The 26709-nt window shown below is 42.4% G+C and overlaps 2 protein-coding genes across 5 annotated transcripts; one reads left to right on the plus strand and one right to left on the minus strand.

Moving 5' to 3' along the window:
* Positions 1-401: 401 nt before the first annotated feature.
* LOC310930121 (mitogen-activated protein kinase kinase kinase 12-like) lies at positions 402-13020 on the plus strand (the record flags this gene model as incomplete). The annotated part of the gene is made up of 13 exons (XM_083893044.1): positions 402-897; positions 3997-4180; positions 4292-4483; positions 5412-5570; positions 7402-7560; positions 7796-7904; positions 9672-9781; positions 9916-10032; positions 10278-10415; positions 11127-11844; positions 12289-12356; positions 12544-12844; positions 12934-13020. The coding sequence occupies 13 exons, from the start codon at positions 402-404 to the stop codon at positions 13018-13020; spliced, it is 2838 nt and encodes a 945-aa protein (XP_083749170.1).
* A 2002-nt stretch (positions 13021-15022) lies between these two features.
* Positions 15023-25138, minus strand: LOC310929539 (poly(rC)-binding protein 2). Of its 4 annotated transcripts, none has more exons than XM_083892329.1 (13): positions 24999-25138; positions 23487-23615; positions 22773-22796; positions 22638-22670; positions 22424-22540; positions 22206-22337; positions 21914-22042; positions 21235-21309; positions 20528-20569; positions 19349-19421; positions 18807-18859; positions 18493-18662; positions 15023-16263 (listed from the first exon to the last, which is right to left on the minus strand). In XM_083892329.1, exons 2-13 carry the CDS (start codon positions 23553-23555, stop codon positions 16227-16229), a joined length of 954 nt encoding a protein of 317 aa, XP_083748455.1. In that variant the 5' UTR covers positions 23556-23615; positions 24999-25138; the 3' UTR covers positions 15023-16226. The 4 variants fall into 4 exon arrangements, with proteins under 4 accessions (XP_083748455.1, XP_083748454.1, XP_083748453.1 ...); XM_083892328.1 differs by having other exon boundaries at positions 19349-19448; XM_083892327.1 differs by lacking the exon at positions 15023-16263 and adding an exon at positions 17462-17915.
* Between the last annotated feature and the right edge of the window lie 1571 nt (positions 25139-26709).

A 26709-nucleotide genomic window follows, 5' to 3' on the forward strand; every position in this document is an offset into this window, starting at 1 on the left:
TGGTACCTGGTCAAGATTTCATTTAAGAGTCAGGATTCATTTACAATTTATGCACAGTTACAGCGTGAGTGGCCTAGAAAAAATGTTATACAGCTGATAGAACAAATCAAAAAATATGAAATCTCATCTGAAATTTGATCAGATTGGCACAGAGTGTGCATTTCTGTGTTATTGCCTGCTTAGTTTCGGTGCTTAGTTTCAAACTTAGGCATTCTCAGATAAAGATCATTGACTCCACTGATAGAAGTGTCTACAGAGGTGACATCCACAATGAATATTCAGCTAAATCAACCTTCCTGATTTATAATCCTCTTTTTCTTCCCCCTTCCTTTTGTGTTTGTGTTTGTTCTTGTCAAAGCTCCCCTCTTCTCTACTTGTTTGGATGACAGCAGTTCCTCATCATGGCCCTCATTCATGAACCTCGTGCCCCGTCTCCTTCTCTCTCCGGCTTCAACTCGCCGCTCTCCGATCCGCCGTCTTTCCGGCGGCTCGACGCAGAGACGCCATGCACGCCAGAAATGGACCTGACCCCGACTCAGTGCGTCCTTCGCAACGTCCTCTCCATGGACACGGGAGGGGACGTCGAGCCCAGGGACGGAGGAGGAGGAGAGGGTCAGACTGCAGGACACAACCACATGCCAGGAGAAGAACAACAGGAGCACTTTGCCAACAGTGTCCTGAAGCTCCACGAGCATGATGGGAGCACTGGAAGGCCGGAGGGAGAGGGGCAGGAGCCGGACGGCAGCACAGTCCGGAGCCAGGCGGACGCTGCCAGGTTACAGTGCCAGTCTACCGGAGGAGGTGGAGGGTTTCTGGAGGGGTTGTTTGGCTGCCTGCGTCCCGTCTGGACAATGATTGGCAAGGCTTACTCCACGGAGCACAAACACGTCCTGGACGGTAAGTAAAGCAGTCAAATTAATTTCAGCACACACAATCACATGATCCAGGCACGGTGAAACCAGTGATTTCCCCAATAAAAGCAGATACGAGCTGCTATTTAATTTCACTGAGGAGCTTTGATATGCTAATTTAATGATCTTATACCCCCAGTTTAATTACATTAACCAGTTGGGAGCAAAAATGACTTCCACACAAGCCACATTGTAAACAAACACCGTCTTTGACATGAAGAGCTGCAGCCGGGGAAACACACTATCAAAGCTGCAAAAGGAGGCTTATTTTCCCCTGATATTCCCCCCTCCCTTCCCCTCCATCTTTTTTTTTCTCCTGCTTGAGCCCATGCCACCTCCCTCCCACGACCAACCCCTAATGAAACTAGCTCCCTGTGACGCTGTGTTGTTTATGTCTGCAGCCACTACAATAGTGCAGAGCTCCCCCGGGACTCCTCTGCCAAATCTGCTTCATGAATTATGCATGGCCACGCTCTGACCCCGCGCCTCTCATCTCTATTAACGCAAACCTGACACACACACACACGTATGTGAGCATCTACCCAAGGATGAATGCACACACGGGTTTGCATGGCTTTTTATCTTTTTAGTACCATTATTTTGGACGGCCTAAACAAAGCATTGTACCTAATCCTAAACCAGAACCAGTTACACTAACACTAAACCTAACCACAATGTAAATCTTAGCCCTAAAGTTCCTCAGAAGTGAGGTTCTGCCAGGTTTTGGTCTCCATGAAAACTACTGGTCTTAAAGGTGCATTATGTAATAAATCTAAAGCAACTGGCCATAAAATCCTCCTAATATGTCACAGAGACTCAGGAATAATGTTCATATAACAAACTGAACTCACCAACAACAACAGTACAGACAAAATATTTGCATTTAAAAAAATATATTTTGCAGACTGCAAATCATGTTTTGAAATCATCTTTCGGCATGTGGCGCCACCTACCGCCGTCTACCAATCATTGCAGTCAGTAGAGTCTCAGCTGCCGAGCAACCACGGGTTGCCAGTTACGTCAGAAAACCAAACCCAATAGAATTTGAATGTAGTAACCGTTTTTGGCCACATTCTTACATATGGCACCTTTAATTATCTGTATTATCTTTCTATGACATTATCTGACTGACACTAAGATTAGCAAAGTTGCCAAAAGAACAAACTTCAAAGATAAAAAAAACAAAAAAAAACATTAATGTCTAACACGCATCAGGCAGTTTTATATCTCTCCTTGTCTTTATAGCCTCCTGATATTTTGTCACCCATTTGACATCCACATCTCCACCTTCACACACCCCCACCCCCACCCATTCACACACACACACACACACAGTCACACACACACGGTCACACGCACACACATCTCTCATTGTCTCCTTTCCTGTCCTTTTCATCCCGTGCTGTTATAACTCCCAGCCCGTCTGCACCTCGCTGCTCCCCATCACAGGGAGTCATACACTAAAGGGAGGGGTGGCAAAACGGATATTATAAAGTGAAATAAATAGGGGTGTTTCAGGCAAAAATGCCCTATGATTTAACTTTGATTGCAAAGAATGATAAAACTGTCAACTGTCTGATGACCTCTGTTAATTCTAATGGATTTTGAGGTTTCACATGCCGTGTTAAATGTCCCTATTTCCAAACAAAGCACACAAGAGGAAATTCTGGCATTATCAGATGTGGTGATTTTTATTTATTTTTTCCGTAGACAATTTGAGGGGGGGGGGGGGCTCATTAGAGGATGAGCCCCTCGATTACTGGAGAACATTAATCATTCATATCGTTCTTATTAATATGATAAATGTGTTTCCTAACCCCCCCCCCCCCCCCTTTGTTATGAACAGCCGCAGAGCAGGCGGTAAATTTTTGTCATATTAACAGTCTGTCTTGGACACATGGACCCTCACAAACCCGTAGGGAATCTCCCCATCTCACACACACACACACACACTAACACACTGCCACTGTCATCACTTCCCTTCCACCTCCTGATTTCACCATACATCCACATTAGACCCTTAAATCCTGTCCCTTTCCTAACCCTCTCCTGCGGGTTGGACCCCTGTTTTGCATCGCCCCCACAATGGCACTAAGCAGGATTTAGGACGCTGTGAGGAAGAGAGAGAGAGAGACTTACCCACAGGAGATTAAAGCTCCGTATCTGTCTGCCTGCACTCTCTGAGTCTTAGGTTAAGTTGAGGTTCAATTACAGAACAAGACTTACAACTGTTTTTTTTTTACTGTAATGGGATGAGAAGATATGGCACAGATATCTTTTCTTTTCTTTTCTTTATGTAATCATTTTGCCTCTCGAGTTAGCAAGTTGTTGAAAATAATGTTGAGGTAAGCATCAAAATAACTCAAATATGTATTACCACACGAGTAGGAAGCTGTATAAAAATGTATTTAGAAATAAAAAAAAATCTGCAATTGCACATGCAGCTCCAAGGTTCTGCTTAAGTACACTCTTAGAAATAAAAGTGCTAAGTAGAACCATATAAGGTTCTTTGTGAGGAAAGGGGTTTTAAAGGGTTCTCGGGATCAAGATTGTTCTAACTGGAACCATTAGTGTTACCAAGAACCCTTGAAAAACCCTTTCTTCTGGAAAGCAGAAGCAAATGGTTCCAGTTAGAACCTCAGCCCTCGTAGAAGGACCCTTTTGGAACCCTTATTTCTAAGAGTGTACAGTGGTGCTACCATGCTATTGTTGAGCAAGCATCGTCATCACAATGAAAGTCAAATGACTAGTTTTACTAGTATTTGGTCATAAACTGAATTATTTGGCAAATAGAAATGTTGACCCGATTATAGGGCCGAAGCAAAAAAGTCATTATTTTATTAAAATGCGTCTGCTGCGGACCTCAAATATAACAGATGTGGCGATATTTCAAATGTCATCTTAACGCACTTCAAAGGTCAGAAGGTCAGGGGATCATTAGGGGATGATACATGTCTGTACAAACATTCATAGCAATACACTTGCGACTAAAATCACAAAAACACTAAAGTTTAGTAAACTGTTAAGTTCAAAGTTGAACACATTAAGGATCCACTTTGCTAATAACTCATTCTCCCGATCACAGAGGCTTGGGAGGTCCCTTTCGAGGAGATATCGGACCTACAGTGGGTGGGCAGCGGAGCTCAAGGCGCCGTCTTCCTGGGCAAGCTCCACGCACAGGAAGTGGCGGTCAAGAAAGTGCGAAATATCAAGGAGACCGACATCAAGCACCTGCGCAAGCTCAAGCACCCCAACATCATCACTTTCAAGTCAGTGGAGATGATCTGTCGCCTTTAACGTCGTATTATGTTTGTTACAACGCTGCCACTGTAGTAGTAACTCCTAAAGTACTAATGTACATGTTTTTGGTCCTACCTCAGAGGTATTTGCACACAGGCTCCGTGTTACTGCATCCTCATGGAGTACTGTGCCCAGGGGCAGCTGTACGAGGTGCTGAGAGCGGGCAGGAAGATCACGCCGTCCCTCCTCATGGACTGGGCCATGGGCGTCGCTGGTGGCATGAACTATCTGCACCTACACAAGATCATCCACAGAGACCTCAAGTCACCAAAGTGAGTTGTGTAGACAGTGAGAACATACTTTGATTTACACTTTTGTGATTAAACTAAAAGGTCATTAGGTGGGGGTAACAAATCTGGCAACCACCTCTTCTTGTCCAAACATCATTCTTCTCCAGAGTTGAATGATTGAAAATGTTATACAGTGGAGTTCAATGATTCCCAAATCTGGCCCTTCAAAATAAACTGTCCAAACATCACAAATGCATGTATTGTATTTCCAAATCGCAGCCTCTTTATTTAGAGACTTTTAAAAGAAGAAGTTATTTTAAAAGAAGTTTAAAAGAAGTTATTAGGGCCCGAGCCACAAATGTCAGGGTCCGGAACAGATCCTGGCACCAATTCATGCGAGGAACCTATTGTTATTCCTTCAGATTATTATTAGAATATCCGTGGTTTTCCGGTCATTTTTGAGGGGGTTAAGTTGCATAAAAACTCCTGAAACTTGGCATGGAGGTCAGGTCTGGCGAAAATTGAGTTTCGCCAAATCACCCAGAAATTGGTAGGAAGATGTTATAGACCAACGCGAACAAAAAAGTCAACCGTAACCATGGCCTCAACTCAACAGGAAGTCAGCCAAGGCATCCATTTTGGCCATTTGCACCCTACATAAATGAGCAAACTCGTCAGAGCGCGTTTGTCGTACCGACTCATAATGTTGTGGCCATGGCAACCCTCGCCATTTTGGCGAATTTCCAACATTTGCCACAAAACCCTACCTAAATCAAAGGTGAAAAGTTGTCGAAAGGTTTCTCGGATTCAAAAGTCCGGAAACTACTGCACTCCCCACCTTGTGTAGGGATGCTTGCATCTGGAGGCGAGGGCCCTATCATGTCCTAGACCTAGTGGATATTTTCATATTTGGAAATGAAAATTTCTGGAAACACAACGTTGAGCAGTGTCATCTCATGTTTGATCGCAGCATATTGATCACCTACGATGACGCCGTGAAGATCTCCGACTTCGGCACGTCCAAGGAGCTCAGCGACAAGAGCACCAAGATGTCCTTCGCCGGTACGGTGGCCTGGATGGCTCCTGAGGTCATTCGAAACGAGCCTGTGTCAGAGAAGGTGGATATTTGGTGAGTGTCATCGTTTCTATTCTACTCTTTCTTTTGCACGGGTGAACTCTGCTGTGTTTTTCCCTTATATGTCACTGAATCTATGCAGAATCTCATTAGTTACAGCCTGCTACAGTATGGAGCACAGGATCCTATTTCCAGAAAATCTATTCAGTATTACATACAATATCTCATTACATGAAATTCTGTAGGGTCTCTGCCATATCTGATGGGCTGCCCTAGATGAGACCCTGATCTCCCCCAGTGCATTCTCCCTCTCTCTCTCTCTCTCCCCTCCATCCTATATCCCTCCATCACTCTTCCTCTGCGTCCTGAAAGGAACGCTGGCTAATTTAATAATTGATTTGCCAGATGCTGCAGCGCTCAGGAGAGGCTGAAATAACCGTCCAAGCCTACAGATGGTTTGGCCCGGGGCCAGTAGTGCATTAGCAGAGAAGTGAAAATAGGATTAAAAAGCTTTTGAAGTAGAAGGAAAGCAAAGTACGGGGCGCAGACTGGAGAGTTTTGTTTAAATTCACGTGGATCAAATGGAAGGACATGCGGCAAAAGAGGAGGAGAAGCTGTTGTAGAGCAGAGATGTTCAGTTTTGATTTTGGCAGTGACATAAAGTAAAATACTGACATGCAGCCACATACAGTATTTGGATGACATTCAGTCATTGTCTAACGCTTTATCCTCCACATGAGGTTTGCAGGAGAGCATTCATTCTCACATTCACACCTTCAGGCAATTTTTGGACTGCGGGGGGAAACTGGAGTACCCACAATAACCCGGGACAACATGCAAACTGGAACTCAGTTTATATCACTTCAGTTATTTCTTCGAGGGAAATAGGATGAATTAGCTTGCTGTGAAACATACATATAAATGAAAACTTTTCATCATGAACACATTTGAAGTGTATAAACCTAAAATAAATAAATACCTATATTATTATTATTATTATTGCAAAACAGGATCAGCCTCAGGATATTTGCTTCTTTGTGTTTTGAAATGAACCCTGAAACACAGTAAGAATTTGGAGTATAAGTAAAAACAAGTATAATATAATAAATGTAGTACATTAAGAGTTATATTTAATATTTATATAATGGTGGAAGATACAACTGATGTTTCTCGTGGGGTATTTTAACATTATTGCACTGATCACTTTAAAATCACTTGAATAATTATTATTAATACATTTAAATGTGTCATAATACATAGAATTACAACAGTCAAGTAAACAAATACTTTATACTTATGTGTGTTTTCATGAACCAAATCAAAAGCAAGCAGAGGTTGGAGAGACTCTAAAAATATACATGCAAACACAACATCACACACCCCCTAAGTGCCTTATATGATGCTATTGGCACCTTGGATACTGTACATGATCGCCATGGCAACACCGCGAGTCAGCAACAACAGACTTTCCTTGGTTCGCATCCCGATGGGCCTGCTGTCCTGCTGCTCTCCTGCAAAACAGCCCCATGTCTCGGAAATTTACAAAAACAAAATCACATTATTTAGACCCAAGTTTGGGAAATCAGAAATTTTCGTAGTTGTGATGGCAAATGGTCTGTTTTTATAGAGCGCGTTTTTTTTTGTTTGGATAACGACTCAACCCTGCTTTAAACTAAAGTTTTGCCGTTCACACCTACACATCAACATGGAGACTAGTGGAGCCAGGAATCAAACCCATAGCCCTTGAAAGACCACTGAAAATGTGCTTTAACTGTTCAAGGCATCAGCATTAACTACTAATGCATCAAAGACAAATATCTTGAGTGAAAAAGGTGACTTATCGTGCCGTGTCTGAAAGTCAATGTGGCGCGCGTCTCTCTTGCAGGTCGTTTGGCGTTGTGCTGTGGGAGATGCTGACAGGAGAGGTGCCCTACAAGGACGTGGACTCCTCCGCAATCATCTGGGGAGTGGGCAACAACAGTCTGCAGCTGCCCGTACCTGATAGCTGTCCGGACAGCTTCAAGCTGCTCCTGCGGCAGTGCTGGTGAGCATGCTGGGAGGGGAGGGGGGGAAGGGGACGGGGGTTAGCAGATAGCAGAAGAGATGGAAGAAGGAAGAGTGGTATGGAAAAAAGACAGTTGAGGCCTTAGTGGTGAGAGAAGATAATAAAACTGAACGTATGAAGGGTGAGGGAGTGAAAGCTTTACATTTTATCAAGAGGGGGAAAAAAATCATTTTTCAGTGTCTCTAGAATTAACACGGTTTCATACATTTTACAGGAACTGCAAGCCCAGAAACAGGCCGTCATTTCGACAGATTCTCCTGCACCTGGACATCGCCTCGGCCGACATGCTGTCCACTCCACAAGAAACCTACTTCCAGTCTCAGGTAAGCTCCTTGTGTTCCTCAGCATCCGAGTGCTTCTGGTGTGAAACACAATCTGCAGTGGAGGCCGACAACACAAAGGTGAAAATGTTGCACTAAAATCCCTTGAAACCAAGGAAGACATTTTTCTTGTCCTCTGTTATCAGCATGGGAATACGTAGGCTGGAGTTCTGTGGAAAGGAAAGGGGTTAATGGTGTTTTCATGTCAGTGTAATATCAGTTAATTGAGATCAATCTCTTCCTTTGGTCCTTGTCAAAGAGGAATAAATGGATGATAGACAAGGGTAGAATTGACTTTTTTTGTGTTCCTCTACCAAAGAATACAATAACAATTGTGTATCAAGCTACCGCCATTCGTCTCCAGTCTGCTGCAGTGATTTGAGTCGGTGCAGGGGTGTGCAGCTGCCCCCCCCCCCCCCCCCCCCCCGGAGCCCCAGGCCTCTGCAGAGCCCACTAATAATACCTGCCATTTCAATCACAACATATTATTGTTGGGTTTCCTTGGTCTTTGTTCCTGGTGGTCAAAGCGAGAAACCTTTTTTCCAACCTCCATCAAATCAAAAATGAGAAGGAGCCGGTGTGTGTGCGTGTGTGTGACGGGGGAAGGATGGAGGGGAAGGGAGGGGAGGGGAGGGGAGGGTGTGTCTGCCTGTCACTGGGTGGGGGATGGGGGCCCACATTTTCCAATATGTAAGACATCTGCGCGACACAAACAAACGCAATAAGTGTCACTGCATGAGGATGTCATTGTCTTAAAGTCACATATATGCAGCGTGCGCGTTGGTTTTTGATTGCCCTTTGACTGCCGCACAGCCTTACACGGTAAATAAATCATTAATTTTTTTTGTCTTAACCGCGACAAACAGCCTCCTCCTCTGTTCCTCTTACACGATGCAAAACACATACCTCTTCCACTCCCTCCTGTTATCCTTGATCCTTTATTTTCCGCCCATACCGCTTCCCCTTCCCCCCCTCTTGTTAACCCTCCCCAGTTTCTATCCTCTCTACTCTGCCCCATAATGGATTTTTTTTTTTCGTGACGTTGGAAAGAAGTATTTTCTGCTCTGGAGTGTATTGATTGCTTTAATGGTAGGGAGCAGAGAGCGAAGAGAGAGAGAGAGAGAGAGAGAGAGAGAGAGAGAGAGAGAGAGAGAGAAATAGGGGACTGGAGACATCGAAGAGTGTGCAAGAGAGAGTCCATTAGCTTATTAAGAAGTGCATGGCTCATGCGGACAGAAATCCACACACACACACACACACACGCGCATGTATGTCCACAGAGTCATATATCTGACTTCCGTTGTCCCGATATGACAGATATCAGATAACAACGGTCAGGGCTTCAATGTGAACACACACAAAAAAGAAGGGGGAGAGAGAAAAAAAAAAGCCCACACAGCATTTTTCTTTGTGTTCTTGTCACGTCACGTCCACGTCCGCTTCTGTTCCTTCTGTGTATCGATGATGATCTGACAGCGTATTGATTCGATTTCAACGAGACGCACACAAGAGTCTGGAAATCATGAAGAGCTCCTTCAGGACAATCGCGGTGCAATGAAATCTCACGTCAATACGAATCGCATGTGTTTAGTATCAGCAGTCAGATGAAGTTTAAGTTGTGGCTGCACTGCATTCAGATGGAAAACACAGGGATTGCTGTGTGTTTTCCAATCTGATGATACCCAGCACTATGAGGATCTCTCTTCCTATCTGAACATTATTATCAAATGTGAAATAGTCTGACGTGATGTGTTTTCTCTGTCTCACCAGGCGGAGTGGAGGGACGAGGTGCGGCACCACTTTGAGAAGATTAAGTCCGAGGGCACGTGTATTCACAGGCTGGACGAGGAGCTGATCAAAAGACGCAGAGAAGAACTGAGGTCAGCCATAGAGAGAATATAGACGTCTTGAGATAGAAAACAATGAGAAACTGCACAGATCCAATTACGGTCGAAAGCAGATAAAGTCATGTGTATTTACGTCCTCCTCCGCTCTTTCTCTTCTCTGACAACAGACATGCACTGGACATCCGGGAGCACTATGAGAGGAAACTGGAGAGAGCCAACAATCTCTACATGGAGCTCAATGCAATCATGCTGCAGCTGGAAATCAAAGAGAAAGAGTTACTCAAGTATGAAACACATTTGACACGTCAGTTTTGAAAGAGATATACAGTAATGATAGAGAGTAACATCGTGGAAAACAAGGGCTTTAGTTATTCAAATACTACAAACTTTGGTTAAGCAGTGTTTGCCCAGTACTTCCGGTCACACAGGATCCATGACATGTAACAAAGTGCTCTCAAAATGCTGTGCTGAGTGTCCACTCACTGACGTCTGTTCAATAGCTAATCGTCTCTCTGTGTTTAAATGTCAGGAGGGAGCATTCGCTGGACAAGAAGTACCCGGGCTGCTTCAAGCACCACAGTTCCAGACAGTCGGCCTCCTCCAACTCGATGGAGAAGCTCATGAAGAAGCGCAACGTACCTCAGAAACTGCCCTCGCACAGCAAGAGGTGAGAGAGACGGGGGATTTATTCACAAGGAGCCATATTATGCAAAATCGACTTTTTAATCATTTTTAATACTTATATTTGGGACTCTGGAGGCCCTATGAGTAGGCAAAGTGTGAAAAAAGATGACTCAGTCATGTTTTTGTGGTCCTCCTCAGTCTAAGTTCAAGAGATAAAACAGGCGCTGTTGACTTCCGCACTCATTGCTACGTCACAATGAGACGTTCCTGGAATTGTTGTCTCGTGGAGCTCCGCTTTGTCCCTAGAAAACGCGAGAGTGCAGGCGAGGGCAATGGTATCCAGAAGAGCGGAAGTCCGCTCAGTGTTCTATTCTTGGCTCCACAGTGCAGCACAGAGTTCTACACAAACTTCCAGCTTCAGAGGATTCACGTGTCCAGTGGATACACTTTATATATGACGGCAATGTGCCGGCTAGGGTCGGCAAATGACGGATTTTCCAAATGCCAACTCGCTGTTAGAGACAGGCACTCAAAAGCGAGCGTTCTGAACAGGGCTGTTTTGGCAGGGTGATTGAACTGCTGTGGTGCTTCATCCTTAAGGTATTTTGACCAAAGCATGTCACAGACATGTTCATTAGGACACCAGGGAACTAAGATAACTTGGGTATAATATGTCTTCTTTAAATAAAGGAAAGTCCAATTAAATTATTCATGATATGTTTTATTGTTATCTCTGTCTCTCTTGTCTTTTCAGGCCAGACTTACTAAAGTCAGAAGTCATCCTTCCCAAACTGGACTCGTCCATGACCCAGGTCACAATACCCAACAAAGGCTCTACCTCCCCTGGACGCTCACGCCGAGGAAAGCCCCGCTACAGAAAAGCTGGCAAAGGCAGCAGTGGGGATCTGGCTCAGCTAAAAGCAACCCTGTCTTCGTCTTTAGCGATGGTCAACGTCACCTCATCCGTTCCCAGCAGCAAGCATCATCTAGACCCCAGTGCGGCCATCAGAGGCCTGCAGCACGACCTGCTCCTCAAAAAGATGTCCTCCTCCAGCCCCGATCTCATTTCCACCACGCTGGAGGCTGAGGGGCGGAGGAAGGGACAGATGAGGCCAGGGCTGGACAGAGCGGGCAGTCAGAGCGCCTCGGCCGGTCTGGGGGAAAGCAGAAGCACCGGAGGGTCGTCGGAGGAGCGGACGGGCGTGGATGCAGTGAACGACTTGGACTTGGCAGAAACGCCTCCACGCAGTGACACGCCCAGCGAAGACGCCGCTTCCATCCCGTTCTCCAGCAGCCCGGACTCGCCGTGCGGCAGGGGAGCCGCCGCGGGGAGGACGTCCGTGCTCGGCAGCGCCCGCGCCCCCCACGACGGCGAGGACAAGGAGGAAGGGACGGTGATCACGCGCTCGCCCAGAAGTCAACGCCTCACACCTGCAGCTCTTCTCTACAGGGCAGCGGTTACACGCAGTCAGGTGAGACTGGAGTGGATGACTTCCTCTTAAAGGGAGCATGTTATAGACACACGGATGCTTCTCTGGGCAATAACACCATTTAACTTGATTATTGCCAGTTAAGCACCATGCACTCTTCTGCATTTTAAACAGATGTATCAATAAAAAGGATGCTGCAGATCAGACCTTTGCAGAAAAACTCTACTGTGCACTAATGATAAAGGATTTTCACTTGTTTTACTCACTCTGCTCTGACTGTGTTAGCATCTACACATCTATGTAGTACTAGTATACAGTATTATGTTGATAACTGCTTCTCCACTAATAAGTAAGAGAAATCATGCCATTGGTGAGTCAGGAAACCTCAGTGCAGTTAATTCAAAACCAGGCGAGATGAGATTTCCAACAGCAAACACTTGGAGTAAACAGTTGGAGTTTGATACTCACAGTGAATTTTGTCCACAGAGACGTGGCGTGTCCTCAGAGGAGGAAGAAGGCGAGGTGGACAGTGAAGTGGAGTTGCCAAGGAGACGGTGAGTTTTGTTGTTACACATTTGGACATTTAAATCTTTGTATCCGCCCCAAATACTAACACAAATGCAGACATATATGTCATTATAATATTATACATTAGTAAAGCACTAATTAAAAGCACTACTAATGTAAAATCAGGCAGGAATTTTCATGAATATATATGTCCTCTCTCCAATTGTCCCCCAGGCGTCCCGTGAGCATGACCAAATGCCAGTCCCTGTCCACGTTTAGCTCAGAGAACCTGTCCGTGTCGGACGGCGAGGAGGGAAACACCAGTGACCACTCCCATAGCGGCACGCCGGACGTGGTCAGCACCAACACGGACGAGCGTCTGGACGACAAGAGCGACGACCTCCTCTCTCAGGGTTCAGAGATTCCCGCCGACCCGTCCGACCCGACCCAGCTGGGCTCTGACGGGCTGTCTGAGAAGGAAGCTATCCTACGACAGGTCAAGACCCAGCTGGCTTCAAATGACCACAATTATGAGGTATGTAAACAAAGAAGAGAGTGCAGACAGAACCGGATGCTGTAGATCAAAATTGAGTTTAAGTAATTCATGTTTTTGCTCCAAACCAGGGCCTATATGATGATTCAGACTGTGACAGTGCAGAGCTGGATCATTCAGGCTGCACGGAGCCCAACCAGCCTCCAACCAACTGGTGAAAAACCAAACACCTCAGCCCACTCAGACACTCACTGGCCTCTGAATGCCTCTGTTCACTCTCACAAGATGTTAGAACACATAAGAGTCAGTGATCAGGGACATTAGATTGGTCAGGGAGGGAAGGACTGTCTCAAAACAAATTCTTGGAAAAACGGTTCTGTGGGATCAAACATCCTGATACATCCTGGAAACTGAGTCACTCTATTTGAGATAAACTCATCAGGGGGATTTAAAAAAAAAACGAATCGTGGCACCAGCCAAACTGACGGAGCAGCTGCTCTCTCTCCACCGCAACTGATCCAAGATCAGCTTTGCAGAAACAACAACCGAAAAAACAACACCTCAGTGACGGAGGCCTCAGACAGAAGAGGCCGTCTACACAAACACGTGTCCGTTGTCATGTCCCACGTTCAATTTTACGTCTTTATTTCATGTGTCATATCGTTTATTCATGAACTCCAAACCAGGGCTCATTTTTTATTTGAAAACTTCTCCGTTACTTGACACCCGACGATGCTACTTGCACTTAATTTATGAAATTGTCCAATGTCCTTGTGATGATTGTGTCATATTCTCTGAAATCATTATGCACTAATTTATTATTTATTTACAGTGAATTTATTGTCATTTTTTCTTTTTTTTTTTAAAAAGGGAAGTTTACATTTTTCCATGTGTTTACATTTTTAACTCGGATTACGTTACCATTTTTTACTTCTGTGTTTTAATATAGGTGTAAATATGTGACGCTGTACAATGAACAAATTTCTAAAAAAAAAAATGTGAGATTGTATAATTTAAAGGTGCTGATGTTTCTAATTAGGTGGAGCTAATCTATTTGAACCTCAACATAAAAAAGAAGAAGCTTATGGTAGTAGAATGTACTGTAGCTGCTGTTCATGTCTGAGCATCGAAAACAGAGACGGAAGAGGAACAACAACAACAACAACAAACAAAGCAATATGTCTGCTGTAGTAGAGTATGTCCTGTCATATCACACAGGTCAAACAGGAACCACATCTGGGGTCCTTTCAATTCTGAAAAAAAACTAGTATTGCAGTGTTTATTGTATTAAAACACAATACCAGTTCTGAACATCAAGGTGTGTATATATCATCAAAAACTGCACAGTATGAACGACACCCCTGCGTAAATGCAAAAATGCACTCAAAAGTACGACTTAACATGGAAAGCATTCGGGCCACAAATACAAATCTCAAAACGTGAACAATTATGCTTGCATTTCTGTATTTCTGCCGTTATTCAATCAGTCAGTCAGCACAGCATGTGCTAACACAGGAGAGGAAATTATTCTTTAAGGTAGAGTTACAAGCAAGTAACCCTTTTGTTCTATAATACCCAGCGTTTTAGAAGCCAACTTTGCAATTTTTCTGCCCACTTATAAAATCGGTGCACACCAATATCTGGTCTGTGATATTACAATTACCCCCTGCTTTAAAATAAGCTGAAAATGTCCCAAATCCACAGTGTGGTTCATCCGTTACATGAAACTTAAGATGCCGTCCTAATAAGCTGAAAAAATGTCCAGCAGGCTGTTTATTAATATAGGTTCGAGGCCTCCTCTATATTTGGTATGACGTTAAAGACTGTGATGTTAAATCCGAGTGTCCAGTAGCACAAGATCATTAATGTACAACTGATCGGGTCAAAATCAATAAGCTAAAAATGGCAGCTTTTTTCATTTAATTTGTTTTTTAAACCGATTGAGCCCCACGATTTAGAACTGAAAATCCTAATACAGGAAAAACATGTTGCCAAAAGCAAAACTACTGCCCTCTAGTGTCTCGAATGTAGAGGTACTCGTTTCCTTTGATGCTGATCAACACAACCCAGTATGACATGCAATGTTTGCCTTTTATACTGCATAAGTGTAACTGTACAATAAATATATTTAACAATTTAAAATAAAAAAAAATCATGCTTGTAAAATGTCACCGTGTGTGTTCAGAATACTTTAACAGAATACCGGAGAGAGTCTTTGTGGTTTGAGCATTTCACATCTTTATTTCTCTATTATTTTTTTTTAAACAATGTTGTGGCACCCAGATCTACAGTCTCAAAAACGTGCACAAAAGTTTTTTTTCTTTCCTGCAAATAAAAAATAAAATAAATCCTGACTTGAGCAAAGCAAAGAGCAGGAAACTAGTGTTAACTCGCAACCCTTTCTTTGTCTAGTTCCAGAGCATCCATGATTCATTTCTCCACCTCGTCACATTTTAACAGACAGGTCAGTCAGTGACCAAGAGTTAACCCCCGTCCCCCCTTTGGTAGTTAAAAAAAAATATTTTCTCCATTTAAAACAAATATTCCAACATTTTTTTTTCAGTATATATCAGTCTTTACAAAAAAAGCGAGGAGAACCCTCTGCTTCCGATCCCTTGAGCCAAGCCCAAACCCCAAAAACCTCCCATCCCAACAAAATATCCACACATGATCTCAGGAACGGGAGTGGGGGGAGGCAGGAATGACATGTATAAGGGGGGGGGGGGGGTAAAATTGACATGCGCAGTAAAATAAGTCTTACATTATGTGGATAAATTCAGCGGTGAGTGTTAGAACATTTGTTTTCATAACCAAATATAATCAGTGACAGTGCATGTACAGCTACGTATTCTCAGTGACACGAGCAGAATCCATGTTACACGCACTTCAATTGAAAACAAAGGGGTAGAATGAAGTGTATATTTAAAGCAAGTGAGTCTGACTGGTGGGAGTGGGTGAGAAAAGGGGGCTATATGTAAATAGAATAAGTCACTCTATTTATATTTTTGATAATTGTTTATTTTTCCTTTGTAAAGAAAAAAAACTGACTGTACAAAAATTAAATCTAAATGCCTCATCAGAGTTTTCCAACTCTTCTCTGTGGTGGCAAATAAACAAATGAAGAGGGTGAGGGGTCCATCAAGAAAAAAGAAAAAAAAAAGGAAAAAGACTAATAACATATCACTAAAACCTCCAACTCTCTGACTCAAAAAAAGGGAATTAAAAACCTAATCGTTTGCTTCTTTTGACTAAAACCAAAACAAAATAAATAATGAACTCACTGGATCAAATCAGTTGCAGATGACATGATTTCAAATGAGGAAGAGGCAGTATGATATAAACTTTTATGGTGGGTAGTTGCATTGACCGCTTAATGGTAGCCGATGATATAAAAGTGAGATTTAGTGCAGATGCAGTTGCCTTATCAGTTGGCTGCCAGTCCTGTGGCCTCAGAGGAAAGCCTGGAGGAAAAAAAGACAAGACAGACAAACACCCGGAGACCAGGGAGGGAGAGAGAGTAAGGCATGCAATCAGATAGACATGATATAGTCAACCATGATGATAATAATAATAATAATAATACATAACATTAATATAATAATAATAAAGATCCTATACCAGGGTTTTCTGAGCGGGACATTTATGTTGATACAGGAAAAAAGATGTTTGGCTGCTCATATTAATCAGTGGTAACCAGACGTCAAACTGATACGTAAGGGTTTGAGATGAACTCGGCAATTTGGAATATGCACCCTTTTAGTTTCTAGAGCGTAGGATGTGAAATGAGTATGTACACGGCATAGAAACTGGAAACCACGAGTTCTGTGACTAAATCCAACTGTTTTGCTGATGCTCACTCTTAAATCTGTACCACAAAATAGCCTGATAAACAGCATTCGACACTGATTAAACTACTGCATTATACCACACTAATTAGTGTTATGTTTAGAGGTGCCAGATTATAGTAAGTAGTCACCCCCCATTTCTTTATGCTATATTAAGTTAACCAGCTTCCAGCTCCAGCTACAAATTTACTGTATAGAGATTACACTCATTTTCATTAAATCTGAAGAGAGAACTATTTATTTCAAGAAATATTCCTTTAAAATGACACTAAACAGGTGTAATACTATCTACAAGGATGACATGGTACCTTTGATACCTGAGAGCATATTTAGTCGGAACTGAAACTACAACAGCTTCTTACATAAAGCAGAAAAAAAGTGACACGCATTATGTATTTGTTCGACTATGACAGCTAACATTAGTCACTTAAAATTCACTAGAAGATAAATTAGACTCGTAAATACAACTTGACATCTTAAAGAGAGAGCCGCTACCTGAGCAGAGCTTACACAAAGAGAGAAAAGCTTCAGTAATAACTCACTGTCCATGCTAAGTACGTTTTAAGTCATTGAAAAATATAATCCACACAAGTCATTTATTTTAAGAACAGGCCAAATCAAGCTACAGATTATCCCTTTTTTTTATATATATATATATATATAAATATGGCAGCAACCATCGCTCTGGCTGTATCACTCGTTTGTGTGCATTTGTTTTGTGTTTAAGCGTGGCATGGCACAGCCAGGTACAAAAGCAAGTGCAGATACAGACAACATAGAGCATTGTCAGTACTTAAGTAGAAGATGACTTATGTTTCCTTCCCTAGTAAGGGGACAGCCTTCGCCTTTTAGACTTGGAGCTGAGCTCTGGGGCAATTTTTGGCTCAGTGGGGATTGGGTGTGCGGCGTTACTGGACCCGCTGACAACATGGAGGGCCAGTAGAGGAAGGGGCTTGAGACTGAGGAGACTCGACACACAGGCAGGAGAGCTGGGGAGCAGGGAATCAGTGGAGGAGGAGGAGGAGGAGGAAGAGGAGGGAGGAGGCGGCCCTGGAGCCAACAAGGACAGTGGGATGGAGGCTGAGGGGGGCACCACACAGGAGGAAGAGGAGGAGGAGGAAGAGAAGGAGGAGGTAGCAGCAGAGGAGGTGGTGGTGGTAGTAGTAGTAGTATTGGTAGTAGTAGTAGTGGAGGTGGAGGGAGGGCACAGGCTGGTCTGTTCAGGGTTCAAGGAGGAAGAGGAGGGAGGAGGTTTAGAGGACTCTACACTGTAGAAAGAGAGACAAGGAGAGAGGGACAACACAGTCGGGATGGGTCACAGGGCAGGCTAGAGAGCAATGGGTAGAGGGAAGTTACATGTGGGAGGACTGGTGGGGGTGTGCGTGGACCACTCAGCGATGAGACCAAAACGTAGGATAAAAAGCTTCATTAGAAATAAGGTGTCAGTTATGAGGAAAAATCACATCTGTTGTGATGTAAAAGATAAAACGTAGAAAAGTGAAATAAATAACTGTAAAGTGAGGAAAATTTTGCACACATATCCAAACTAGAGAAGGTCATGCATTGCACAAATAAGCAGGGTCAGCACATATTAGTCACAGTCAGTGTTAAATTAAACACTGTAGCATCAAAGCATTGGGAGAAACTCAGTGTAACAGGCCAGTACAGCAGGGAGGAACTGAAGAGCAGAATCAACTTGAAGGGGTGAGAGGGTCAGGGAGACAGAAACTATAATTTAAATGTATTATCGTTATTATTGAGCTATGTGAAACACTTTGATTTACTGCAGCCAACTAATGCATCGCCTAACAGGAGCTGACACTGTTTTCCAACTGCATATCTCACCTTGCGTTGATGAGGTACTCAGCCAGACTGATGCTGGCAGGTGAGCCTGTGATGGTAACCTGTCGGTCAGTCGATCCGTCCACTGGATTTGCAATCTTGATCTGAGCGCCTGACATTTGCCTGATCTCATTGATCTTGGCTCCCTGGCGGCCGATGATGCACCCAATAAGCTTCAGTAGAGAAGGGCAAGGACATTGTGGGCCAGGAAAGATTGACAGACGGCAGACAACATAATTAACAGATAGCTCAAGTAAACTGTAGAGTTTCTCCATTTAACTATAATGATGATAAAGAAAAGGCATTCCAGCACTTACATCATTTGGAATGGTCATCTCATGGGAACTGGGTTGAGCAGAAGCATCTATCCCTTTAAAAAAACAAATGAGAACCCACAACTTTCAATCTATTTAGGCATGTGAAATATTACATTTTGAAGGCTATATATACACATTTGCCATGCACCAACACTTATACTTTGATACACTGGTACATTGATTCAGAGATTCAATGTACTTTATCAAGGCCTAGACTCTTCCGAGTTTGAGATCCCCTTCTTTCCTCACAGATAATGTAGTGTTTGTTTTCTCTCTGGGTTTATTTGAAGTGAATGTGTCAAACAAATTGGCAATATGTTGGAATATCTTTTAAAATCATGCAATTTCATACAATTTAAGTACAGTCTCTCAAATCCACTACCATATTCCTGAGATGTTGCCAAGGTTCAGTTTCTGTGATGGCTTTTTAAAGAAATAAGGTTGCTGGTTATTCAGTAGACTTTCAAAAAAGATGATAAGGAATCAAGCCTATAATTTTCACAGATTATTTTCAGTCTGTCAAGACATGTCATGCTGCATACCAGTGAATCCCTGGTTACTTGGTGCGATGGGGAAGGGGCTCTGCTGCATGGCCAGCTGGTGAAGCTTGGTGAGCTGTGGAGAGATAGCAGCAGAGGAAGACTGTGAGAGTAAAAGAGGAGGCAGGGAGAGAAATGGAGAAAAACGGAAAACACAGGAAGAGGGGGAAAAACAGAACAAAAAACAAAAATGACAGTCAGTACAAACAGCTACACAACAGACCTCAAAAGAAAAAACAACATTTCACATACATTAGTTCATTTAGTGCAGGGTGGTGGAAGATGATGGAAAAAGTTCTATATCAAATCAATGGTGTATATGAGTTGTCTATGTGGGGTACCCCATAGGTATTGCTCCAAAGTGCAGACTGCATCTCTTGATAATGTTCTCCTGCCGTCTTCAATGTCAGGGGAAAGTCACAATACACAAGAAAGGGAACTCTTAATAAGAAGCAGGTTCCCGAACCAACACCACTAAAAAGACGCAAACATGAACTGAAAAGATTTAAATTCAGCTTCTCATTGCAGCCGTCAACACTATCTTAGCTGTAGGGGAAAATCTAGGTCAAAGACGAAAACTAGGTCTAATTAAGAAACAGTCGTGTTTCATTGCATAAAATTGCACTCAGCGATGGATAGCAAATTACATTCATTAATCACACTGTTTTTTTTAATAAAATTTGTCCATATAATATCTTGTGTCTCACTGGCCATGTTGCTAATATATAATCAGAAGAGGCACCGAGAGCTCATTCATAAAATGAGAAAGATAACGGAAAAACCACAGCTTAATGATGAAGTGTTAAAAAAAAGAGGGGGGCAGCATGTTAATTTGGGGTTTACGGTAAAAAACAAAAAACAAGACACGACAAACAGGAAAAGCAGACCAGAATGAGCAGCAGGGACAGATTATTATCCATGGAACAGTGGAGAATTTGGACAAAAAAACAAAACAAATGTCAGTTTCATTTATAACTGACAGCCAGTGAACTGAGAACGACACAAACATTAAGTACGACCCGTGCCACTTTCCACAAAAAATTGGGGGCAAGTGCATCTACAATAACACACTGTTAAATGAGGAGGGGGTGGTTGCACTTTTCTGAACAGGACAGTTATAATTATGGATGGGAGTGGTGATGGGAGGGGATTGGGGTCATGTAAAATGTTTCCTGCACTTACATCTGGTTGTGGAATCGCGTGCTGTCCTTGTACGGCATATGCCTGAAACAAATGAAAACAAAGCTTTCATATGCCCCACAGCTGAGTTTTTGCACAGTTTACTGCTCCAGCTAAACCCCATATACATAAAGATATAGTTTAGACTCAAACTCTCCAAAGATGGTGAAAATAAAAAAAGGACTTGTCCAAAAACTCCACATTTCTGGGAAAATAGGAATCTTTAGAAACACTGCAGTAGAATTCAGGAAAACAAGAAGGCAGATTTTTGTTCCAAGGAATAAAAGGGTATTCATAACATAAAAGACCAAAAAGGACAAGAAAGTGCATTGTTCGAGACAAACAAAAGCAGGAAAAAGGCTCCCTCTTTTGAAACAGTGTTCAAAAGAATTAATGCATTTCTAGAGACTAAAACAAACAGAAGGCCCTGTAACAATCTTTTGTGATTAAATGACTGAAATTCATAAACGAGTAGCACATGCATCTGTTCTCTGAACTTCTCTTTTCAACTGCTATTTGGCACTGATTTTTCATTTGAGATTTTATCTGTGAGTGAATTCAGATCACTTCATCTCTCATCAAGATGTATGTTCTGCACATTTATACATGTTCCACAGTCAAATAAACAATGGCAACAAAAAAAGATCCTTCCAAAGCATCATAAAATATACAGGTTGGATCCCTGTATCTCTCTCAAGTCTTGTATGTACCTGTCCACCTGCAAAGATGACAGGAGATCCTGAGGGCTTGGGTCGATAGGGGATAGTGACCCCCTTTGGAGGAGACTGTACAAGAGAAAAAGTGTCATTAGATGACAACCCATGAAATCAAAACAGTTGCTGGGAAAAAAAGGATGTGGGTTGTGCAACACATGCATCATGTTTCTATATTGCAAAAACACTTATAGTTTCAACAGTAAACCTCATCCCCCGAGTTCTGTCCATCTGTCTGAATGCGTTACCCAAACATTCTTCAGGTATAACACTTAACATATATGTTTTTTTTATGTCTTTACAATTCAAATACAATCAGTCACTGCCAATGACGCCTGATGAGAGTCTACTCTTTCTTTTGGTAGTTTTGGTGTTTACATGCAGGCTGTAAATGGCTGGCAGCCAATGAGTTAAATATGTATCCTCAACAGTTGCCTGTATTGTTTTGTAAAGCATCACATAACATTGTAAATTGTGCACTATGGTGTATCATTTTTTTATGACAACTTGTTAAGGCATCAACAAGCAACAACAAGTTAAGGCATCAGTCCTGAACCTGTAGAGCATCTGAAGTTATCTCTAATACAAAGCCAAAATCCCAGAGATCTCACTATTTCACATTAACACTTTACCGGTCAACAGCTGCCATGAAATTTGCTTCACTGCTTTCACTTACCTCAAGCATGACCACACAGATCTGCTTCACACACTCAATTATGGACTGGGGAGTGCCGGCAATAGTGATGGCACGCTCTGTTGAGTTGGGAAGCATGTCTCCTGCCACTTGTACCTGAGCACCAGTTGACTGAAGCATGCAAATGAAGGGAAATCAGGTAAGAATTTAAAAGATGCGGTGTGTGTTCACAGTTAGCAGTGCTAAATTATACAGGTAGAATGTTCACAGTCAGCAAACACTGAGGACACAGAGTGTTAAAGGTTTTGTACAACGTGCTCTTCTCTCCGCATACCTCACGAATTTCCTTGATTTTGCAACCACCTTTCCCAATGAGGGAGCCACACTGGCTAGCAGGCACCACAATGCGAAGGGTCACTGGGGGCTTGCTGGTAGCTGTGCTGTTTGTCATTGAACTGCTTATATCCTGGCAAAAATGTGAACATGTGAATTAGTCAGGTTTGTATTATTGTTGACCCGTTGACTCATTTAACAGTTTAAGCTGGGACCTACCTCTTCCAGCTTTTCGATAATCATGGAGAATGCTTTAAAGATGGCTGTGGTTGGACCTGCCAATGTAATGATCCTCTCAGGACAATTTCCCTCAGAGATGTTGATGCGAGCCCCACTCTACACACAAAAATAGAATAAAGATATTCATTGAAATTAAAGGATTATAGCCCACTGCACTGTACCATAACTACAAGAATGGAAGAAAATACCTCACCTCTTCTCTCATCTTCTTCACAGATTCACCTTTCTATTGGCAGAGAATCACAAAGTCAGAGTCATTCTTACACATACACATATTTACATTTGATGGAAAGCAAAAACAATTCCATTGTATCCAGCATTAGCTTACCTTTCCAATAATACTTCCAACTTCCTAAAACAGAAATGATAGAGTTTTATTAGGTTGATGAATACACGTTTGACTCCTGTTGCCTTATTTTACCACAGCATGACACATTTAAGCTCTCTAGTGAAGAGTGGCCCAGATTATCTGGCAATGAAAAAACCTTTCAATTAATAAAACTATATAGTTTCCCAAAGGTATCAATGCACATGCTCCTCCATTAGAAAATTATGAGTGTGAGTACTCGTTATTCTCTCATTGTAATAATTCAGGACACTTCCGCTGGATGATCAGATCAGGAGAGCATTGATAGTCTGTCCAATTGGTAGCCCTTTATAAAGAAGGAAATGCTCCGGGATACCAATTTATCACAAGTTCCCAGTATCTCCATCCCAGTTTAAGCCACAATGCAATCGAAAGTAAAGAGTCAGCATCTATAGGTTGCCAATGTACTGACAAGAGCTGGGACTTGTTAAGGATACTATAAGCTAGCAGAACTTTTAGGTCATTTGGTTTGAGTGAATCGCAGTTTCTGAGTTGTATGTATACTGAGCCAAAACACCATTTTTATTTGCTCTGAGATACAGAATGCCATTACCATGTCAATACCCTAACTCATCACATTAAGTCCCTTCAACATCAACAATGGATTTAATTTCCATCTAAATAATACCCTAGGATAAAAGACTACAGGCAGGAGCAGCTAAAACAAGTCCATACCTTGCCATGCATGAGCAGCCTAATGGTAAGGGTGACATTGAGGCCTCCTTCAATCACACCGGAGTCCATAACTGCAACTGAAATCTGTCCGTCCGTATAGAACTAGAGCCGTTGGTCACTGAGATGGTTCTGAAAAGACAAACACACAGCAAATAATATTATATAGCAAAGATGATCATGCAAAACAAAGAAAAAAACATAACACGATGCAGACCGGGGGTAATACAAGACGAGGGGTTCGCCTCTGTCCTGTATAAGAGAGTTATCCATTACCACAGACTTGCACATGACAAAGTAGTTAACCAGTCGGCCTATGTGGCGTTCAGTTACAGCAACATTTACAACAACCACGGGAGGTCTCATAGCACATCCTCACATTGGCTAGTAAATGAATTGATTGCATGGCTGATTATCTAACGAACCGGGTTTTCTTCTGCGTTTGTTAAAAAACAAATCAGATATTCGATTATTTACTGGGCACAGGTATAGATCTCGTTTAAAAAAGTGAATGAAAGCTCTTGTCTAACTATTTAAATAACAGACGTCAAAACAACAAGTCTGGACACATCAGATTATTTCACATCCATTGGATGAAATGTGCACTCGGACGGCACATTGTCAAAATATATGACGAAGCTGTAGGTTTTCTATGAGACTAATCTAAGAGTCTGATGAACTAGTACACACTAAGTACGTGGAACAGGCAGCCTGTGCTAACGTGTATGCTTACGAAAACTGGTGCGTACTTGAATGAAACTGAATAAAATGGCTTGGTGCTTGGCGAACTTGCTGCTGGTTTAATGCCTGTTATTTCCAAATACCCGAATTCTACACCGACCAACTTATGCGAATCCACACAAGTGGAAAAGCACTGAAACCATATCATTGCTAAGTGGAAGAACACGTATGGCTTGTGTGCTAACGTAGCACGTAGCCTTCTGCGATTAAGCTATAAATCAAGTTTACCAACAACCATGCGCAGAATCACTCCACAATTACCGGTTACAGCCTTATTTAAACGAAATACATTCTAAAGAAAGTTTGCTACGACGAGGAAATGTGGTAATCACAGACTACTCGTGTTCAGCAGTTTAAAGAGAGTCCATTTAACTATTTAACCCCTTTTGCAAGTCCGTTAGCCATTTAACACTGTGGTCGCTCACCGTGCTGGAAAATGAATGGGGCATGTGTGCGCTACATAGCAAAGCTAGCTACTTGGCTTAATTACTCTACGTTAGCCCTACCGGGCAAACACTGGGGTCATTTGTGGCACATTCGTTGTGTCTTGTGTATATTTACAACAGATGCTTGACAACATGCAGCAGTTTTCATAGGCGGCACTAAAAATTCAACTTTCCCTCGCTAAGACTGCGTGCTCATCGCCGTGCGGCCTGTTAGCATTAGCATCCCGAGCGAGCCGCCACTGGAAGCTGGGCGCGTTTTATTTCCGCTACTTCTGGTCATAACAACAAACGCAAAAACAGAACCAATAAACATTTAAAATGGACTCACCTGCCTCCTGCGCTGGTGTGTGTGACCGGGGGGAGGGTTGGGGTTGTAAGGGTAGAAGGGGAGAGGTTCGGGAGGGTAGAAACCCGGGGGAGAGTTTAGAGAGGACTCGGGGAAGAGGGAAGAGTGATGTGAGATCGAGCTCCACTCGTTACACAAAGACAACACAATCGTCACCTCTGAACTTTCCCCTTTCACCTCGGCCGAGCCCCCCTCCTGAGCTGGCCCGAGGACGTCCCAAAACCACGTCCTTGTTTTTGTAAACTGGAACCCGCATGTTTTGTTTGACATTGTGTACAATCGTGGCGCTTTAAATGCAAGTATATTCATTAAAAAATCAAGAGTTATTGCCAACAATATAGAAACAGTTGCACTGGTTTAAAACTGCAAAGATATGCTGTCGGAAATCGATAGTGGTATACTGGTTTAACATGAATTAAAACATTAATTATCAGGCACTCACTATTGCAGATATATTATTTTCTCGGAGGCATACATTACTAGATTATGATACTTATTTTAAGGCCCCCAGTGGGCGTAAAGTGCACTGCAACTGTGACCATCCTCACACTTCTCATTTTAAACTGGATTTATTAGTTTAACTATACAATCTAGTTGGTTCCGTTAGAACAGCATACTCACATCATAATTTACTAGCTCTTAAAATATGTTCCAAATACAGTCATTGTTGATTCTGTTGTTGGGTAGGGTTAGGGTTAGGGTTGGAATACAAACAGGTCCCAGTCTATGGAACTCGGGTCAGAGGAGAGAACGTCAGTGTACACATCAGACGAATTCCCACAACAATTAGTGGATTATTTCTCTCCCAATGTGAAAGAGCATCAGGGCAAATGGATCATTTCCAGAATTTCAAAAATTCATTAAAATTATTCCTTAAGAGGTTTGCAAATATTTTCAAGGGATCCTTGTTCAGTGCGATGCCAACTATTATGATGGTAAATTTCAAGTCATTCCGAGATACTTTTTGTTTTTGAGAAGAAAGCTCACTGTCAAGTGCATCAGGGCAAATGGATCGTTTCCAGAATTTCAAAAATTCCTTAAAATTATTCCTTAATATGTTTGCAAATATTTTTGACGGATCCTTGGTCAGGGCCATGCCGACTATTATGATGGTAAATTTCAAGTCATTCTGAGATACTTTTTGTTTTTGAGAAGAAAGTCAGCTCACTGTTAAAGTGTATCAGGGCAAATGGATCATTTCCAGAAATTCAAAAATTCATTAAAATTATTCCTTAATAGGTTTGCAAATATTTTCAAGGGATCCTTGTTCAGGGCGATGCCGACTATTATGAAGGTAAATTTCAAGTCATTCTGAGATACTTTTTGTTTGAGAAGGAAGTCAGCTCACTGTCAAAGTGCATCAGGGCAAATGGATCATTCCCTGAAATTCAAAAATTCATTAAAATTATTCCTTAAGAGGTTTGCAAATATTTTCAACGGATCCTTGTTCAGGGCGATGCCGACTATTATGGTGGTAAATTTCAAGTCAGTCCAAGATACTTTTTGTTTTTGAGAAGAAAGAGCTCACTGTCAAATTTCATGACAGTCATTTCAACTTTTTTTTTTAATAAAGTCATCTCAAATTCCCTCCCAGTGATGAGTTGATGATACAACACTGATTGGATTAATTAAAAATCAAGAAATCTAAAGAACTAGTTATGGATTTCAGAAGTAACAATGACTGATGCTGTGA

Source organism: Microchirus variegatus, assembly GCF_963457635.1.
Source record: "Microchirus variegatus genome assembly, chromosome: 7".
Taxonomy (NCBI): domain Eukaryota; kingdom Metazoa; phylum Chordata; class Actinopteri; order Pleuronectiformes; family Soleidae; genus Microchirus; species Microchirus variegatus.

Excerpts from the sequence above, each read along its gene's own strand:
- LOC310929539 (XM_083892326.1), bottom strand. The coding sequence starts at position 23,555 with ATGGACTCCGGTGTGATTGAAGGAGGCCTCAATGTCACCCTTACCATT. Across the intron at positions 22,043-22,205 it reads AAATCAAGGAAATTCGTGAG|TCAACTGGTGCTCAGGTACA; the intron begins GTATGCGGAGAG and ends TGCATGCTTCAG. Across the intron at positions 21,310-21,913 it reads TCTGTGTGGTCATGCTTGAG|TCTCCTCCAAAGGGGGTCAC; the intron begins GTAAGTGAAAGC and ends TCTCTTGTACAG.